The 11,974-nt window shown below is 40.7% G+C and overlaps 1 protein-coding gene across 1 annotated transcript; it reads left to right on the forward strand.

Annotated features, from left to right (window-relative positions):
• Window positions 1-4,265: 4,265 nt before the first annotated feature.
• On the forward strand, window positions 4,266-5,207 carry LOC101395534 (vomeronasal type-1 receptor 1-like). Its single transcript, XM_004439249.1, has one exon. It carries the CDS (start codon window positions 4,266-4,268, stop codon window positions 5,205-5,207), a length of 942 nt encoding a protein of 313 aa, XP_004439306.1.
• The last annotated feature ends 6,767 nt before the right edge of the window (window positions 5,208-11,974 follow it).

Genomic DNA, 11,974 nt, shown 5'->3' on the forward strand with positions numbered 1-11,974 from the left:
TCAAAGGATTTTCTATTAGTCCTTTAATTTTATTTGGTGTTAGAAAAATGATAATTTTCACACTTGAGTATAAAGTTAAAAAGAACGTTCTAGTCTGACTCATTATTGTATTCTCCCCCCCCCCACATACACCTATAGCACAGGGAGTAAGCATGGGTGTCCACTGCTGTGGGTGATACCAGAACTATTGGATTTATTTACAAATGGACGGAAAAACCCTTCCTAACCCAGCTCAACTTGACTGTGTGGCCGAGGTAGTCCATTCTCTCTATTCCTTCTTGGAAACGTGCTGACTGACGGCCACAGAAGGTGGTTTGCCTGACTTTTGCTCTGCCTGTCCCCAGCATGCTGTTCCCTGGTGACTTGTGTGATGACCAGGATCATCATAGAATCAATATTTACATTAATTGGTTGCTTTCTTCCTCAAAACTTTAATGCCACTTGTACACTTCATTTTAATTGCAGAATTTATTTAGCATAATTAAAGCAACTGAAAATAGGCATCAAAATTTGTTTCAAGAATAATTTTAGGGCCGGCTCTGTGGCTTAGCGGTTAAGTGCACGCGCTCTGATGCTGGCGGCCCGGGTTCGGATCCCGGGCGCGCCCCGAGGCACCACTTCTCCGTACAACGCGAGGCCGAGTCCCACGTACAGCAACTAGAAGGATGTGAACCTATGACATACAACTATCTACTGTGGCTTTGGGGGGAAAAAAATGAATAAATAAAATCTTTAAAAAAAAAAAAAAAAAAGAATAATTTTAATGTCCTGAAAAACTTCAGAAGTTTGAGTGCTGTGAACTAAATGTGTGTGATAAAAACTGATAAGAGAGGGAACAATATTATGTAAATCTATCAGTATCCTGCACTTAGAATGGTTTGCAAAATTTTAAAAAATTTTCATGCACGTTTACAAAAAACAAATGGTTAGTAATATTCAATTCATTGTGGTTTAAAACAGACATAAAAGATAAAGCAAATTCCCAATCAGCAGATTTACAGTGAATTTGGAGGCTTTGAAACAATAATAAAATTTTGGCAAGTGAATATGAATATATGTTATTTGGGAAGAATTAAATTAAATTTTCTTGATCAGGGCTGGCCCCATGGCTTAGCGGTTAAGTGCTCGAGCTCTGCTACTGGCGGCCAGGGTTTGGATCCCGGGTGCACACCGACGCACCGCTTCTCCGGCCATGCTGAGGCTGCGTCCCACATACAGCAACTAGAAGGATGTGCAGCTATGACATACAACTATCTACTGGGGCTTTGAGGGAAAAAATAAATAAATAAAATTAAAAAAAAAAAAAACAGCGACTAGAAGGATGTGCAGCTATGACATACAACTATCTACTGGGGCTTTGGGGTGGGGGGAAAGGAGGAAGATTGGCAATAGATGCTGGCCCAGAGCTGGTCTTCCTCAACAAAAAGAGGAGGATTAGCATGGATGTTAGCTCAGGGCTGATCTGCCTCACAAAAAAAAAAAAAAAAAAAAATTTCTTGATTATATTTTTAAAAAATATAGAACTTTCTGCTTCTTTTCTTCCAAGAATTGTCTGGTAATATATTTGCCAGCCTTTTTTATTTTTGGACTCTTATCAAACTAATTTATATGACTACTAAAATTATTTTATAGTCTAATTTTTTTGCTTAAAATGTTTTCACTGGGTGACTTTTTCAATCATTTTAATGCTACTGTAATTGTCTTATATATAACCTCACATCTTTCACAAATATTTATAGAATCTGTTTGGAGCTGTGCTTACTAATCATCTGCAAAACTCAGGGTTGAATGTTCTGTTGTTTTGTGTGTGTGTGTGTGAGAAAAATCAGTCCTGAGCTAACACCCAATGCCAATCCTCTTCTTTTTGCTGAGGAAGACTGGCCCTTGGCTAATATCCGTGCCCATCTTCCTCTACTTTATATGGGACGCTGCCACAGCATCGCTTGACAAGTGGTGCGTTGGTGCACACCCGGGATCCGAGCCTGTGAACCCCAGGCCGCTGCAGCGGAGCGTGTGCACTTAACCGCTGTGCCACTGAGCCAGCCCCTGAATGTTCTTTTATTACGATCTAGAGGTCTGTCCTTGGTTTTGCTTAAATTCTGTACGTATCTGTACCACTCTGTGTGTGACAAAGAAATTTAGGTATGTTTTTAATCTTTTAAACTTCTTAATAATTCTAATACTTTAATGCTATCTTATTCATAACATAATTTTCTATGACTTTTAATATCTTTAAGATTGACCTTAATGATATAAGATTTTAAATGTACTTATATAAATAATACAAAATGACATTTTTCTAGATTCTCTCTTGGGAACGGTCTTACTTGGCCTTTTCCTAGGCCAGCAATCATCTGTAGCTCATGTGTGTTTTCTATTGCGTGACATGTTTAAAGTATTACTTTTCTTTTTAATTCTATTCTTTGTAATAAGCAAGAGATTTTAAAAACAGAATTTGCTGTGAATTACCTTCTAAATTATGTGTGCTCCCTTTTTTTGGAATTATAAGATTTAGTCATGCTATATAGTAACATGAATTATCTCTTTCTTATTTAGAATTTGTTTTGTGATTTTAATAAGGTTTTAGTTTTCTTCTCAAATTTCTTCTGCCACTTTAGTGTCATTTTGCATAACTTAGATTATCTTCATAGTAGGATGATATCTTTTAAATTTTCAAGTAAAATGTTCCCTATGTACAGGAAATCTGTTGGTTCTGCTTGTTGTCTTGCATGTGTGTGTTCTGAACTCTTGTTATTTATTCTGGTAGCATTCATTTAATTCTACAGTTTCTCAAGTGTGCAGTCATTTCAGCTCTCAATTTTGAAAATTAAATCTTCTTATTTCTCATCATTACATCTAATAATTATTTTTTATTTTTGAGTTAACTGTGTAGAAACGTATTTCAGGAAATATTTTGGCCCTCAGCGTTGTAGCCCAGCTCCAGATCGACTCAGCAATCATCCAAGAATCCCCAGTTACTTCATTTTAACAGCTTTATTGACAACTAATGTATATTAATTGAGGAAGATTTTTTAGAGTCCACCATCCAAGTACTAGAATGTTTATTCCTGTGGCTTTTTGTGTTTTTTTAAGTATAGTCTCACAATTCATTGATATAGTTCCCACTAGTGATGGGGTTTATACCCTCTTTAATATGGGTGGGCTTGTGACTCTTTCAGCCAGTAGACACGGGGAAGTGAAGCCACATGACTTCTGAAGGTAGGTCATTTAAGACCCTGAAGCTTCCATCTGGTTCTCTCGGAGCATCACTCTCTGAAGGCCCCTCTCAAGGAAGTCGTTCTGAGGGAAGTCAATCACCAGGCAAACGCTCTGAATACTGGGGGGCTGCCACGTTGGGAAGGCTGCACAAGGGCAGGTTCTGGGGATCTAATGTATCATAGATGACTGTAGTTACTAGAGTTCACAGTACTGCATTATATACCTGAAAGTTGCTAAGAGAGTAAATCTTAAATGTTCTCACCACACACACGAAAGTAATTATGTGAGGAGATGAGCGTGTGAACTAACCTTATTGTGGTCATCATTTTGCAATATATGTGTGTATCAAATCATCGTGTTATACACCTTAAACTTACACAATGTTATATGCCAATTACATCTCAATAAAACTGGAAAAAAAGAGAAAGGATCTTGTACTCTGTAAATATTTATAGGGTGCTAACTTAATGCTCAATTACATTCATTTTTTTCTTCATTCTGTTTCTGATTTTTATGGAGCTTTTCCTTCAATTTTCAATTTCAAATCATTTTGTTTTATAATTATGTAAAATATTTAAAATATATAAAACAAGTTTGATTCAGAAAAGTCTTCCTTACATCTCTACTCTATGTCTTTCATCTATCTACTCTGTATAACCAATTATATATATTTTTTTGATTCACTTCATTAAAAATATTTTGGCATATTTACACACTGTTTTTTACCTTAATTTTTCTCATTTAATGATATGTTCTAGAGAATACAGACATATTTCTCCTTCCTTTTTACAGTTGCAGAGTATAATTTATTGTATAGATGGTCATATCTGAGTCATTTCTGTGTTTTTTTGTACTATTATAAATTTTGCTTTCAGTAAGTAGCCAGTGCATGAAGAACACATTTTTTAATGTCGATTTAAAGTAGGAAAATTTATTTTATGTTATCATTGAATTTGCTGAGGTAAACAAAAGTAACACATAACTTTAGTTTGTTTCTGAATTCCATTGACTATAATTAAAATCAATGTCTCCTAGATACTGATGTGATGGGCTCTGCCAACTTGGAAATGGGGATGATCTTCCTCACTCAGACAGGAGTCGGAATCCTGGGAAACTCCTTCCTCTTTTGCTTCACTTGGCTCGCTGAACACAAGTTGAGACTCACAGACCTGATTATCAACCAGCTGGTCTTAGCTAACAACTTGGTTCTTTTCTCTAAAGGGATCCTTCAGACAGTGGCGGCTTTTGGGTTGAAATTTTTTCTCCATGATGCTGGGTGTAAATTTGTCTTCTATTTACACAGAGTGGGCAGGGGGGTTTCCCTCAGCACAACCTCCCTCCTCAGTAGTTTCCAAGCCATTAAGCTTAACTCCAGTTTCTCTAGGTGGATGGAGCCCAGAATTCGATCCCCAAAGTGCATTGGCTTCTGCTGTTTTCTCTGCTGGATTCTGCATCTCTTAGCAAATACCTACATTCCTATGAGAGTGACTGGACAAGTGAGGAGGAAAAACATAAGTTTGAAAAGATTTGGATACTGCTCTCTGACCATACAGGACAGTTCAATTGTTTCAGTATTTACAATCACATATGTTTTCGTTGATATGATATTTTTGGGTCTCAAGGTCTGGGCAAGTGGCTCCATGGTCCTTGTCCTGCACAGGCACAAGCAGCAAGTCCACCACATTCACAGCCACAGCCTTTCCCCCAGACCCTCCCACGAGGCCAGAGCCACACACGCCATCCTGGTCCTGGTGAGCGCCTTTGTCTCCTTTTACTCAGTCTCCTCCATTTTGACTCTTTGTTTTACTTTAATTGTGAATCCAAGTCAGTGGCTGATGGACACCTCTGTGCTCATGGCTGCATGTTTCCCAGCCTTCAGCCCCTTCGTGCTCATCAGCAGCGACACTCGTGTCTCTCGGTTTAGCCTCACCTGCTGGACAAAGAAAACATTTTTTTCTAACCTAGTTAAACAACTTCAAGTCTTCTGAACTTGGCAGAGAATCAGTTATTATTTTCATCATTTGTTAATATGTAGGTGACTCTTCAGTGCCATGTATGGTAGGAATTTTAATCCTATGTGAACAAGAACAGTCATGTCTCTGCCATCTCAAAACTGAGAGTGCAGTGGAAAATTATTTACATAATCCTACAAAGAATTATTTATCTTGTGCTATGTTTTTAAGCATAAAAGTTCAGACTTTTCAGATGAAATAATGAGGAGAAATTGCTAAATTTATGGATTCAAGGGAAGAGTCATTATTATTAGGTTCTTAGGCAGGTTATTGATATATTTTTATTTCTATTTCAAAGACAGCTGGCTTAAGCTCTGTCTGGCAGAGGGGAATCAAGTGGAATGACCTTGTGTTGGAAATAATGTGCAGCCGACAGGGAATGGACAGAAACCCAGTGTTTTTAGCTCAGAGAGCCATGGGCGAGGGACAGGAAATGAACGAGGAAGGGTGCCAGCCTGCTCTAACAGAGGGCACTGTACTTGCTGAATTTTGTCCCAGGATGATTGGCTAACGAAGGGGTTCATTCATTAGCTTTGCTGATTATAACTATTTCAGCAAATATTCAATTCATATAGATTGACGTAATTCTATTAAACTTGCATATTACTACTTTCTAATTTTAAATATTTTAGTACGATAATCTTCAAAGAGAATTCTTTTCCAATTTTTAATTTTCAGCTTTTGTCAAATACATTTAAAAACATGATAAAAAGTCATATATTTTATTTTTTATTTTCTTTGTGTGTTGTCTCAGCTAAAGTCACGAGTTCTAAGGAGCTTCATTTCCTTTTTTTTTTTTTAGTTTCAAAGTTTACGGGCATAGTATGAGTTCTTTCTTTTCAATTATCTGATGATTTCATCTAGTCAATTACAGCTTATCATGATCTTCATAAAGGATTTCAATTTTTCTTAAAGACCTAGGGAATTTATGTCAGCACTTGTGGATTTATGTAAGCAAGATGTGGATAATGCCTGGAGCTGAACTGCGTTTCTGCAACTGTACCAGCTTGTGTTTAGTTGTGCACCATCATTACGAGGCGTGAATGGTCACGGAGGTCCACAGCCCTACCATTTTGTGATGGATCTGTCCCATTTCTACATCGACTCACGTGTTCTGTAAATAATGCTGCACTTCTATTTGTGCAAAATCTGTGAAGTGGGCTTATGCTTCCTGTTACCTCAATTCTCAGAGACTTTCCAGTTGGAAAAATGGAGTGCATCTTCCTTCCCCGTGGTTTCAGATGAATTCCAACGAACACACCAAGGTCCTAACACTTGCTCACAGCAGTCCTAATACAATTTTATATCACAGTTTGTACCTGAATAATTAGCAACAAGCATTCAGTGAAGAAATATGGGGCAGGAACAGTGGGTAAGTTCACACAATCTGCTTTGGCGGCCCAGGATTCGCAGGTTTGGATCCTGGGTATGGACCTACGCACTGCTCATCAAGCCATGTTGTGGCGGCGTCCCATATACAAAAAAAAAAAAAACAGGAGGGGGAGATGGGCACAGATGTTAGCTCAGGGAGAATCTTCCTCAGCAAAAAGAGGAAGATTGGCAACAGATATTACTCAGGACCAATCTTCCTCACACACACAAAAAAAGGAAATATACCTTAGCCTAGTTAAACACATAGTTAATCTATGAAGCCATAGATAAATACATGTCCACTGATTCGACCACTTCTCTAGCAGGTCCAACCAGTTCAACGTAGCAGCAAGTTCTTGGTCACTTTGCACTCACTCCCTCTCACCCCACATGTTGCACCTCATGAATATATTTCTCTCATCTATTCATTTCTCATTTCTTCTTTCTCATTTCTTGCACCTAGAAGTAGCAGGAAAAAGACAAGACTTCCAGCATGAAGAAGATAGGACTTTTCCATTTATCGTGAACATGAATATTTGCTCGTTTATTTTTTATTAAATACACTAAATGATGCTTTAATCCAAAAAGAAGTTGGATTCCTAAAAAAATCAGATGTGGCTTCTTTTTTTGTGTGTGAGGAACATCAGCCCTGAGCTAACATCCATGCTAATCCTCTTCTTTTTGCTGAGGAAGACTGGCTCTGAGCCAACATCTATTGCCAATTCTCCTCCCTCTCTTTTTTTCCCCCCAAAGCCCAGTAGACAGCTGTATGTCATAGTTGCACATCCTTCTAGTCGCTGTATGTGGGACGCGGCCCCAGCATGGTCGGAGAAGCGGTGCGTCGCTGAGCACCCGGGATCCAAACCTGGGCCGCCAGCAGTGGAGCGCGCTCACCCAACCGCTAAGCCACGGGGCCGGCCCCAAGACGTGGCTTCTTTTTCATGGGAAATCCATGATTTCTGTCAGCCCAGGCCTTGAAACAAGCATTTCTAGGATGTCATATCCCCGCAGAAAGAGGATGCTGTGAGAAAAAAAGAGACCAGTGTTAGTTCACTGAAGAAGGCAGATGGGGCGTGGAGCATGAGTACTTTGCACAGATCTTTTTCAGGGCTGGTACTGAATAACCACCCAGGCCACATGCAGTCCTTCATCTCATAGATGCCCCTCCTGAGAGCTGATGCAGACGAGACTCTCAGGAGCAATTTCCTTCTCTTTGGTCTTGTCATTAACACTCAGGAAAGAAAACACTATGCAGTAAATGGACTTACCTACTTCAAAAATTTGGAAGCAGACAAATATTTTCCTAGCTATTACTTTATTTATAGCTTATGGTCCTACACTGTGTAGATTTATGTGAGCCAAAACTTAAGCATTGAAATTTTTCCTGCCTCTAGTCTCAATAAAAGCACTCTTCATACGTGTACAGACTACACGTGAAAATTCTTGGTCTCTTAACATGTCATCTGCCATAGGAAGACCCTTCCCCTGACTCCCACTGCCAGGCTGCCCCACGTGGGGACCACTCCTCATCCTGCCTTTCCCTCTCGGATGTGAAGTGGATCAGACTATGACGCCCCAAAATATGCCACTTTGGCATAAGAATTATTTTGTGCTGAAAGCACTCGATTTCCTGAAATCCTTTATCTGCCTGAAAGCAGAGCCTCTGGAAAGAACTCAATTGTCATTAATGCCCTCCCCAGAAGCAACTCCAATCTTCTCAGAGAGGAGAAGTCGGCAGCACACCCAGATAGACGTTGTGACAAACTATCCTGTCTCCCATCTATTCAACTAAGGGCCCATTTATCTTACCAAAAACTCATTTGCTTTTCCGTAAATGATCTTTCTCCCCCTCCCTTTCCCCCAATAAATTAGGTGCAAAGATCCCAAGTTCTAACCACCCCTTTGAGTTACTCATCTCCGGGTACTGCCACGTGTATGCGTATGCCTGATGCACATGCTAATCAACTCTCAATTGTTTTTCTCTGGTTAATCTGTCTTTTGTCATCCAATTTACAGGGCCTCAGCTGGATAAGCTAAGATGGTAGAAGAAAAAGATTTTTTTCCTTCCCTACGAATATAATATTAGCTTTGACTTACTATGCTGGCCGGGGATTCAATTTGGTCTTTCCCACTACAATAGGTTTTACTCTACAGGTTAAGGAATCGATGTGAGATTTCTGACAACTGTTTAATGAGTCCATTCCATTTATACATTTGGCAACTAGAGAAATGACCATTAGGTGGGTTGGTCCTGAGGGAGGTGGACTGGAGCCAGCCAAGCGTGGATTTCTTAGCTGACCCCCATGTGCCTCTGACAGGAGGGATGACGGCATGTTAGGTCTCTGGGTATCAGCAGTGATTAGGGCTCTATATTCGACAACTCTCCAAAGGCATGAGCTTTATTCTTTCCCTGGTACCCAAATCAATGTCTGTAGGTCCCTTTCAGGGAGGGCTGGGAGAAGCTCAACTGTGCATACTTGCTATTGTCCTGCACACTCATTCCTCCTGATGACCTGACACCTCCTTCAATCAATAAGTTCTAGGTACATATGGGGGCTAGGTCTGGGAACTGGCCAGGGCATCAACTCTCAGTTGCTCAGGAGAAGCTCATATATGGGCTAAACAGTACATTCGATGTGGCAGTTCAGAAATCCAACCAGTGAGTCAATAATTTGTCTTTAGACTTCGGGTGGTAAAAAGCTGTAGGAGAATGGAGACAACCAGTGTGGAGCTCTTCCCTGCAAATGTTGGAGGTTGAAGCAAAGGTGAAAGAGGCACATTCCAGGGAGAAAGTGAGTGTCTAAGTTGGAAATTCGAGTCCATTACACTTTAAGACAATGACGGAGAAGACATTGAAAGGAAGACATATGTGGACCAAGATTTTTCAAGGGTGGTTTGATGAAGGATGCAGGTAGGAGATCCCAGAGGGAAGGAAGGGGTGACATCAGAATGGCCTGGGTTATTTAATGTACCTGAATATATCACTCCGCCACCCCCACTTTCAGAAAGCTAAATCAATACACATCAATCAATGACCATCAATATATGGACCATTAACACGGCTGAACATCTTGTATAGATGTATTTCATCCAATAACAAAAATACTAAGCTGTTTCCACTCTCCTCATAAAGTTGATACTTAATATTGTTACATGAGAAATATATAGCATAGTCTTGATCATGTAAGCCCCCTTACTCCATATAACTGTCTCCGAATCCTTGTGCAGTTCCGCTACATAAAGAGAAAGTACGTAGTGGTTTACAAGAGAAATGGGCTTGAGAGAGTGCAGATGGGTAGCATAGGTAACTCTACTAAATATATCTTGGTGAAGTGGGGCAGTGTGATTTTGTCCCCTGAGTAGTAAGTAAATGCTGGGTCAGATTTGGGGCTTGGTGATATAAAGCTGTTGGCATCCACTGTAGAAAGACAAGCACAAAGGAGAGAGAGATTAAAAGCAAATAAAAAGGCTGCTTGAGGTTTTTCTTTTTTCTTTTTTTTTTGCTGAGGAAGATTTGCCCTGAGTTAACATCTGTGCCACTCTTCCTCTATTTCATATGTGGGTCCACTGACAAGTGGTGTAGGTCCGTGCCGGGGAACTGGCCCCAGCCGCCAAAGCAGAGCACACCGAACTTAACCACTAGGCCACAGGGCCAGCCCCAAGCCTGTGGGTTTTTGGTAAAGGTTCGTCACAGTGACGATCAACCAGTTATGGGGCAGCAAGCATCAGCATTGATTTCAGGCGTTCCCACATGGGCCAGATCTGCCACCCACCCCCACCCCCCACCCCTGAGAAAAACAAACCACTGCTGAGGCAGTGTGCTGTGATTGATGGAGAGTGTATTATTTATTTATAGGAAACAGAAGAAGTTACCCACTATGAGCCTAAAATCTTGCTAAGGAACTAACCCTCCCTCAAGCAAAAGATGAGCATATGTACAGCTCAGTCCTCTGATCCTTTTAGCGATATTTGTGTGACATACCCTTCCTACTAGAAATGAAGTTTCAACCAAGAACAAGACGTGCTCCCACCCAAAGGGAGATGGCAGACATTGGCCCACTCTCTATTCCTGTACATTTTTCCTTTGGTTGCAAATAACAGAAAATAATTCTTTATAATTTTAGCGAAGTAAAATTTAATAGCAGGATACCAAAATGCTCACAGAACCCATGAGAAGTATGACAGACCGAGGCTTGGAAATGGGCGAACTCTGGGGCACGTGAGGGACCCAGCTGCAGGAAGAGAGAACGATGACTCTGCAAGTTTTTTGTCTTCTTGAATTGAAATTTCTGGGAGTGAGACTCCAAGGGAACCAATGTAAGTCCTGTTCTCTACACTTGTTTAGGGGAGGGAGTGGCATTTGTAATGACAGGCCTCTGGGCTACGTCTAGTAGGTGTAGACCCTGCATACCTAGAGAGGAAACCAATGTGACTTCAGTGCCAGAGAGAATGGAGCCCCAGAAAGAGAGAAAAACTTTAATACCAGTTTCCCTGGTAGGAGTCAAGCACGGAGTCACTCCCCACTTGGCAGAAATGCAGGTGAAAAGGAAAAGAACCCTCTGAGGGGATGAGAGTGGTGTCAACTTAAAAAGCAAATTCACCTGTTATTTTATCTCAAAATGAGTTTATTCCAGAATAGCCAAAAGAATTGTAATTCAGGATGTACACGCTATGACAAACCATAGGCAATCCAGAAAACAAAGGAAGGGAGCTGCTTTTTAGAGAAAAACGGTGATTAGGGAGGGGCTGTTCTAAAGGAAAGTCCATTGGGGGAAAGTAACAGTTCAGGGTGGCAGGGACTTCTCATTGGCTGAGCTGTGGCGTTTCTGATTGGCTGGGCTGTTGCTGGGTGGGGAGAGAAGTCTTCCTTCAGTAGTAAAGTACTCTTACTTCCTGTCAGAGATGCAAGGGCAGGTCTCTTCCTGTTTGGTGTAATTGATGATGTGTGATAGGGTGTGTGAGCTTCCCCACAGGCCTTCCTGATTCTGATTTAGCTAAGGTTCCTTTTATTAATTTCTGCAGTGGTGACCTGAGCAGGTATACAGAGCTGAACCACCAGAAGCGATGATTGTAGCCCTGAGGATGTTCCTCCCAGATGCAGAGGTCTGGTTGTCCTGGAAAATGCTGTCAGCCACCTCAAGGAATACAACATCAGTTTCCTGGAGATGTCATGGTCATCCAAGCTCCTAAGACTTTGCGTACAACGCATAGCTCCTGCCTGGAAGGATCTCAATATCACCTTTGCCTGTCAAATCCCGTTTAGGTTTTAAAGTCTTTGTCACATATGCCTTCCTTGGTTCTACCTGATCATTGTCTCTTGGCTATCTTCATTAGATAGTCAGGCTTCTTTCTGGGTCATGAATATTTGCACG

The sequence above is a fragment of the Ceratotherium simum genome, chromosome 33 (genome assembly GCF_057802395.1).
Source record: "Ceratotherium simum simum isolate JZ-2026a chromosome 33, ASM5780239v1, whole genome shotgun sequence".
Lineage (NCBI taxonomy): Eukaryota > Metazoa > Chordata > Mammalia > Perissodactyla > Rhinocerotidae > Ceratotherium > Ceratotherium simum.